The sequence below is a fragment of the Anopheles funestus genome (genome assembly GCF_943734845.2).
Source record: "Anopheles funestus chromosome X unlocalized genomic scaffold, idAnoFuneDA-416_04 X_unloc_7, whole genome shotgun sequence".
In the NCBI taxonomy this organism is placed as follows: Eukaryota; Metazoa; Arthropoda; class Insecta; order Diptera; family Culicidae; genus Anopheles; species Anopheles funestus.
Genome location: NW_026045198.1, coordinates 58,585 through 67,306, shown reverse-complemented (window position 1 = coordinate 67,306; position 8,722 = coordinate 58,585). Strand labels below are relative to the sequence as shown.

The following is an 8,722-nucleotide window of genomic DNA, read 5'->3' as shown; positions in this document are numbered from 1 at the left end:
TGCGACAGCAATAATCTTCCGCCGCCATGCATAAGTTGCTCGTGATAGTAGGTTGCAATTAGATGTGCGAATTTGTGCTTCTTAGGAAGTACTATGGGATGCTGGGATTGGTAGGGAAGCTGCGAAAGCTTCAATCGTCCTCCTACTCGTATTATTCCTTGCCCATCGAGGAATGGGTTGAGTCGCCGTAGTGGTGATTGTCTTCCTATTGCTTCACCTTTTGCCAATTGCCGTAGCTCCGCTGAAAATGCGTCTTGCTGTGCTAAACGATATAGCACAGTTTTAGCAGCTTCCATGTATTCGGGAGTGATGACTAAAGGTGATGCGAAGTGTGTTGGTGTTCGTTGAGTGCGTGCCTTCTCCTTAGTGTTACGTGTGAAACGAATGCAGTATGCAACGATGCGCAACAATCGCGTGTAGCTGGAACACAACGTAAACCAAGGGTTAGTGATGGTGTTTACATATGCAGCACTCACCTGACGAATTTCGAGATTCGTATCTTCAGCTGGTTCAGGATTACAGTTGGGCCAGTTGGATGCGGGTAGTGCTAGACATTCCGGATTGCAACTCCACAGCTTGCTCTGCAGGAAATCTGCTGCTGACATGCCGCGTGAGACCATATCGGCAGGGTTAGTTGAGCCGGGAACATGCCTCCACTGACGAGGATGAGTATAATGCTGCACCTCCGATACTCGGTTGCCTACGAACGTTGCCCACGTGTTAGGTGAGGCGCTGATCCACTTTACCGTGACGGTAGAATCGGACCAAAAGAATACTTCTGCTGCGTGTAGTCCCATCGCCTTCTTGACTCGATCGTAAAGATGAGCGCCTAATACTGCAGCACACAGTTCCAGTCGAGGTAGTGTGACACGCTTAAGTGGTGCCACTCGCGACTTGGATGAAAGTAAAGTGGTGCGAACTTCCCCTTGCTCACTTTCGCAACGAACATAAATGCAGGCCCCGTAAGCTGCTTCAGATGCGTCACAGAAGGTGTGTAACTGCAATTTACTACCAGGTAACAGCGCATAACGATCGATCTTAAAACCGGATATGAGTGGCCAATCTTGTTGAATAATTTTCCATTTCCTGCAGATAGAATCAGGAACAAGATCGTCCCAACCAGCTTTCTGCAACCACAACTCTTGCATCAAGATTTTGGCTCGTACGACTATGGGAGAAATCAGGCCAAGCGGATCGAACATGCGGGCTCTGTTATAGAGGATACTTCTTTTAGTATGACTTGCTGTGTCGGTGTCGATTGCGGACTCGAATGATAGAACATCATGTTCTGGCTCCCACGAAACTCCAAGAGTCTTTACCGTTTCGTGGGGTATAAACTGTAGCGCTGACTGTGTGCCGATCTGATCCGCAGTTAGACCGGTAAGCACCTCTAATCGGTTTGAAGTCCACTTCCGTAATTCAAAACCACCCCTTGAAAGTAATTCATCTAACTCTACTCGTAGACGCCGAGCGCTTTCGATCGAATCCGCACCGCCTATGAAGTCGTCCACGTAGAAATTGCTCTTCAGAGCGGATGCGGCAACAGGATATGTGGTTCCCTCATCGTTTGCAAGCTGCTGCAAGGTTCGAGTTGCAAGGAAGGATGATGGGGACAACCCATAGGTTACGGTGTTCAGCTCGTAATACTGGATCGGTGAATGCGCATCAAACCGGAAACAAATGCGGGCATACTTCCTATCGTCTGGATGCAGTAGTATTTGGCGGTACATTTTAGCAATGTCTCCAACAACTGCCACCTTATACGTGCGGAATCGTAGAATGATGTCCAACAAATCATCCTGCACTGCAGGGCCGACACATAGCGCTTCGTTGAGCGAGTATCCAGATGATGTTTTCGCTGATCCATCAAACACCACCCTGGTTTTTGTTGTTGTGCTCGAAGCCTTGAATACGGGATGGTGCGGCAGATAATATGCTGATTCGTCGTCAGCTGGAGCTTGTATCAGCGACATGTGCCCTAGCTCCAAATATTCATGCATGAATTCATGGTATGCCGCTTTAATATGAGGATCGCGTTCTAGGCGCCTTTCGAGCATTGTGAAACGTCGTAGAGCTGATAATTTCGAAAAACCCAGCTTTTCTTCAAAGTCAGGCTGCTTTGGTAAACGAACAATATAACGACCAGTATCGTCTCGTTGTGTTGTATCTTGGTATAATTTTTCGCAATACCTTTCTTCGGGGGAGTAACCATCTCTTATTTGTAATTCTTCCACTTTCCAGAATCGCTCGAGTGATTCCTCAAGCGTGCTCATGCAGACGACGGAAGATGCGTTGGAAGTTTCGGTGTTGTTATTACATGCTGATGCTGAGCCGGTCACGATCCAGCCGAACACACTTTCAATGAGGACAGGAAGGTTATACGAAATTTTATATTGCGCCCCGCTCTGGAAAAATGCATGATAATGCCGGGCACCGAGGATAAGATCGAGCGGTGCCGACTTATTAAACTGGGGGTCGGCAAGCATAAAATTCGGCGGAATTTGCCACTCGGCGGTGCGCACATCATGTGCTGGCAAATCCCCAATCAAATTGTCCACAATCAAGAAATCAGCATTCAGCTGATATTGGCCCGTTCGGGAGGAAATCTTCGCACGCACCGATTTCCGCACCGGGGTGGAAGAGTGACCCGCACCGATGAGCGTTACGTTGACCGTATCAAGTTTCAACGCTAACCTCTGAGCAAGCCTGGTGCTCATCAAATCAGGCTGCGAGGCACTATCCAATAGTGCTCGCACTGGATGCAGAGTACCATGTGAATCAGCAACGTGTACCACGGCAGTTTGCAGAAACACATGATCATATGTTTGCTGGCTTGCGTGTGCTGCTACGTGGTGTCTTTGGGTGTTTGTGGCGTGATCGTCTTTGTTCTGTGGATGGCTTACCGGAACATTTCGCGCAGCTGGCATGGTGTTTGCAGTGGGAAGTGCTCCTTGTGCGTTGTGTACGTTGTGTAACAGTGTATGGTGTGCTGAGTGACAGTGTCTGCATTTGTATTGCGAGGAGCAATCGCGCGCTCGGTGGTTGTCCCGCAAACAATTTAAACATAGTTTATTGGACATGACCTGTCGATATCGTTCTTCCAGACCCATAGTCATGAATCGCGGACATTTCGTGATGCTATGCTCTTGCTGGCATATTATGCACCTACGTGTTTCGTGAGAGGTAGACGGAAAACTAGCCAGCCGAGTGAGATTCGATTGTTTGTGTGTGAAGTGCGTGTGATTTCCGCTAGAGGGCGCGTCGGTATTGTTTACCATCAGAGTTTCGAGCACTCGCATTCGGCGTTGCAAAAATTGCACCAAGCCTTCGTAGCTTGGATTTTCATTTGTTGATGGAAATTCCTCCCAATCGCGCAACGTTGTTGTAGGCAATTTTGTGCATAGCAAATGTTCTAATACGCTACTCCAAGCATCTGTGTTTTCACCCAAGTGGTTTAGCGTTTTCTTGTGCCGCTCGAACTCATCGACAAGATGGTGAAGGGTTGAGGCACTTTCCCGTTTCATGGTGGCCATTCCGAATAAGGCTTGCAAATGACGCTTTTTTAACAGGTACTCGTTAGAGTAACGCTCCGTCAGTATTTTCCATGCTATTTCATAGTTTGCGGCACTGATGGTGATGGATTCAATAACCTTAGCGGCTTCTCCCTTTAAGGATGCGCGCAAATAGTGGAACTTTTGGATCGGCGGTAGCTCGGGGTTATCAAGTATTAAGCCCTCAAAAGTGTCCCTATACGTTAGCCACTGCATGTAATCACCATCGTATTCGGGAAGCGCGATGGTGGGAAGTTTAATGCCTACTAGGGGGCTCGTGCCAGCGTTTGGTGTGGAACTAATGCTTCGAGGAACATGCACCCTTTTAGCCTTTAGCTGGGAATGTGCGCGTATCAAGCGCGGCTCAAAATCATCGCGTAAAGCGGCATTGTGCGCAATTTCTTCTTCGGCGATTGCCAAATCCTCTAGCTGACCTTGGATTTTCTCCAAGTCAATGGACAGCTGGTCGAACTTTGTTATGCGCGTTTCGATCTCGATAGCGTCACGTTCCGGGAGAAAATCTAGGAGGAACTTCTCGTGGCGATCTAATGAGACCAGCAAAATTGCCCTTCGAGACGATAGAATGACGGCAGACGCTGGCATGATCAGACACGATGGAAATAGCTTCGTCAGCGGTAACGAAAAAACGGGAGTGTTGTGTCGCGATAAAATTTGCGTTATGCGTAGGAAAAACAGGTCGCGAGAATCCGCAAATTAATAACTAGCAATTCGGCGTATCCTGGTCACGGCACCATGAACAAACTTGCGGAATTCGGATGCTGAATTTTCTTTCTAATAGTTACCGTACGATTGGCGGGATTTTTAAGCGAAGAAGAGGAATTTTGTTTATTTGTTTTTCCTTTTATAACCTTTTCTCTGAGTGCCCACTGAGTGCCACCGGCACTCACAATACGACAGTTGCTGAAACTTGACGAAACCAGCAAACTGTCGGTTTATACCACTATTGTGATTCTTGTGTAAACACATCTAGTTTCTACCAACTTTGACCAAAAACACCAACTTTGGCTACAAACATCTAGTTTCTACCAACTTTGACCAAAAACACCAACTTTGGCTACAAACATCTAGTTTCTACCAACTTTGACCAAAAACACCAACTTTGGCTACAAACATCTAGTTTCTACCAACTTTGACCAAAAACACCAACTTTGGCTACAAACATCCATTTTCTACTAACTTTGACCAAAAACACCAACTTTGGCTACAAACATCTAGTTTCTACCAACTTTGACCAAAAACACCAACTTTGGCTACAAACATCCTTTTTCTACTAACTTTGACCAAAAACACCAACTTTGGCTACAAACATCTAGTTTCTACCAACTTTGACCAAAAACACCAACTTTGGCTACAAACATCTAGTTTCTACCAACTTTGACCAAAAACACCAACTTTGGCTACAAAAATCTAGTTTCTACCAACTTTGGACCAAAAACACCAACTTTGGCTACAAACATCTAGTTTCTACCAACTTTGACCAAAAACACCAACTTTGGCTACAAACATCTAGTTTCTACCAACTTTGACCAAAAACACCAACTTTGGCTACAAACATCTAGTTTCTACCAACTTTGACCAAAAACACTAACTTTGGCTACAAACATCCATTTTCTACTAACTTTGACCAAAAACACCAACTTTGGCTACAAACATCTAGTTTCTACCAACTTTGACCAAAAACACCAACTTTGGCTACAAACATCCATTTTCTACTAACTTTGACCAAAAAACACCAACTTTGGCTACAAACATTTAGTTTCTACCAACTTTGACCAAAAACACCAACTTTGGCTACAAACATCCTTTTTCTACTAACTTTGACCAAAAACACCAACTTTGGCTACAAACATCTAGTTTCTACCAACTTTGACCAAAAACACCAACTTTGGCTACAAACATCCTTTTTCTACTAACTTTGACCAAAAACACCAACTTTGGCTACAAACATCTAGTTTCTACCAACTTTGACCAAAAACACCAACTTTGGCTACAAACATCTAGTTTCTACCAACTTTGACCAAAAACACCAACTTTGGCTACAAACATCCATTTTCTACTAACTTTGACCAAAAACACCAACTTTGGCTACAAACATCTAGTTTCTACCAACTTTGACCAAAAACACCAACTTTGGCTACAAACATATAGTTTCTACCAACTTTGACCAAAAACACCAACTTTGGCTACAAACATCTAGTTTCTACCAACTTTGACCAAAAACACCAACTTTGGCTACAAACATCTAGTTCCTACCAACTTTGACCAAAAACACCAACTTTGGCTACAAACATCCATTTTCTACTAACTTTGACCAAAAACACCAACTTTGGCTACAAACATCTAGTTTTTACCAACTTTGACCAAAAACACCAACTTTGGCTACAAACATCTAGTTTCTACCAACTTTGACCAAAAACACCAACTTTGGCTACAAACATCTAGGGTAAGTGCGCCAGTTTTCGGCAGTGTTCCTATTTTCGGCAGGTGTGTAATAAAAGCTAAATTATACAAAAATCCGTTCTAGAACGCGATCAAACATTATTTTAAAACGTAAATACCAATAGATATTCTCCAAATACGAAGTTTCACTGCGTTTAGCCCAATATTTACCGAGATATCGCAATTTTCATAAAGTGTTAACAAAATTTCGTCCAATTTGCTGTCAGTCGATAACTCGGCAGATACTGGAAATAAGAAACCACTGCATAAAAAAAATGAATGAAGCACTTTTCTGACAGATAAAATGGTTCTAAAATTTATGCTATTTTTTAAAAAAATTTTAAAAATTCGATAAATGATTTATTTTTCACTTTAAAGGCTGCCGAAAATGGGTACATGCCGAAAGATGATGTTTGACAGCACAAAACTGTGTGATTTTGTATGCAATGACAGCGTGGTCTACTAGATTAAGCATGAAAACTGCAAAATCTGACAGCAAAATTGTCGAAACGGGCAGCATAAAATTACATTTTTAACCACTTTGCGGCCACAAAATTAGCAAAATAAGAGTAGAAAATTGTTTAAAATTCAATTTTCTTATGATTTCAATCGTTTAAAACGTTTAGCGGTCCTTATTTACGCTGCCGAAAATAGGAACACAGCCTGCCGAAAATAGGAACATTGCTGCCGAAAACAGGAACAAAACCAATGTTTACATTTTCATAAATATTGCACATAAAACGGATTAGAATCACAAAAATGAAAATGCAGAAAGATACTACGAAAGTTTATCAACCGAAATAACATCACTTTCCATCACAAAAATTGCAAATAATAGGTGTTTTTTCGTTTTTTGCAAAACAGCTGCACTAACCTGCCGAAAACTGGTGCACTTACCCTAGTTTCTACCAACTTTGACCAAAAACACCAACTTTGGCTACAAACATCTAGTTTCTACCAACTTTGACCAAAAACACCAACTTTGGCTACAAACATCTATACCAACTTTGACCAAAAACACCAACTTTGGCTACAAACATATAGTTTCTACCAACTTTGACCAAAAACACCAACTTTGGCTACAAACATCTAGTTTCTACCAACTTTGACCAAAAACACCAACTTTGACTACAAACATCTAGTTTCTACCAACTTTGACCAAAAACACCAACTTTGGCTACAAACATCCATTTTCTACCAACTTTGACCAAAAACACCAACTTTGGCTTCATACATCTAGTTTCTACCAACTTTGACCAAAAACACCAACTTTAGCTACATACATCTAGTTTCTACCAACTTTGACCAAAAACACCAACTTTGGCTACAAACATCCATTTTCTACCAACTTTGACCAAAAAAACCAACTTTGGCTACATACATCTAGTTTCTACCAACTTTGACCAAAAACACCAACTTTGGCTACATACATCTAGTTTCTACCAACTTTGACCAAAATCACCAACTTTGGCTACGAACATCCATTTTCTACCTACTTTGACCAAAATCACCAACTTTGGCTACAGACATCTAGTTTCTACCAACTTTGACCAAAAACACCAACTTTGGCTACAAACATCTAGTTTCTACCAACTTTGACCAAAAACACCAACTTTGGCTACAAACATCCATTTTCTACCAACTTTGACCAAAAACACCAACTTTGACTACACACATCTAGTTTCTACCAACTTTGACCAAAAACAAACTTGGGTGAACAAACTTGCGGAATTCGGATGCTGAATTTTCTTTCTAATAGTTACCGTACGATTGGCGGGATTTTTAAGCGAAGAAGAGGGATTTTGTTTATTTGTTTTTCCTTTTATAACCTTTTCTCTGAGTGCCCACTGAGTGCCACCGGCACTCACAATACGACAGTTGCTGAAACTTGACGAAACCAGCAAACTGTCGGTTTATACCACTATTGTGATTCTTGTGTAAACATACTCCCCCCCATGACAGAATGTCATAACAAAGGCGAAAGGAACTAGCATGTGGTTTCACCGTCCGCTAACGGCAGTAAGCAGATTTTGTTGATCGGACGAGTGATGATCCTGACGCGTGTTCGGTTAGTGTTTCCAAATTATTTTATTCACAGTGCTTTCGAACTCATCCTGTCGCTTCCGCGGTTCCTAATCGTCTGGCTCCTGTGCACTAGCGCTCCTTTTTTATAGTGTTTTTTCTTCCTAGTCTTAGTGTCGCTAGAGATGGGTACGCCGCAGGGGTGTCCTGCGTTCTCTCGTAGTGATGGGCAAAATGCCACGATCACTACAGGACTCCCCCCCAGTGACGGAGTCACGCGGATTATCTGATTTTTGATTTGAACTATACTTTGAAGTGTACTTGTTTTTTTGGTCGATAAGGCTTCGTCTCTGAGATTTCGGTTTGAAATGCGGGTTTGAGTCGGTCTATTGCTATGGATTCGTTTTTACCTTTGATATTAATTATGTAAAATTTCCTGCATTTTCGTACGACATCGTACGGTCCTTCATAGGGTGCTTGAAGTCCCGTTTTTACCTTGTCCACACGCACGAAAACTTTACAACAGGTTTCTAATAGATTTGGTATAAAATTTTGTTTACTATTGTTCGTTCTTGTGGGAGTAGGTTTGACCGATTTTAAAGAATTTTTTAATTGTATGATGAAATCATCAGTGGAATCGGAAACATTTTGATTAGATGGTAAAAATACTTCAGATGGAAGTCGCAAAC

The 8,722-nt window shown here is 42.6% G+C and overlaps 1 protein-coding gene across 1 annotated transcript; it reads right to left on the bottom strand.

Annotated features, from left to right (window-relative positions):
• Positions 1-369: 369 nt before the first annotated feature.
• On the bottom strand, positions 370-4,154 carry LOC125773989 (uncharacterized). Its single transcript, XM_049444464.1, has 3 exons — positions 3,446-4,154; positions 477-2,755; positions 370-420 (listed from the first exon to the last, which is right to left on the bottom strand). The coding sequence occupies exons 1-3, from the start codon at positions 4,152-4,154 to the stop codon at positions 370-372; spliced, it is 3,039 nt and encodes a 1,012-aa protein (XP_049300421.1).
• Between the last annotated feature and the right edge of the window lie 4,568 nt (positions 4,155-8,722).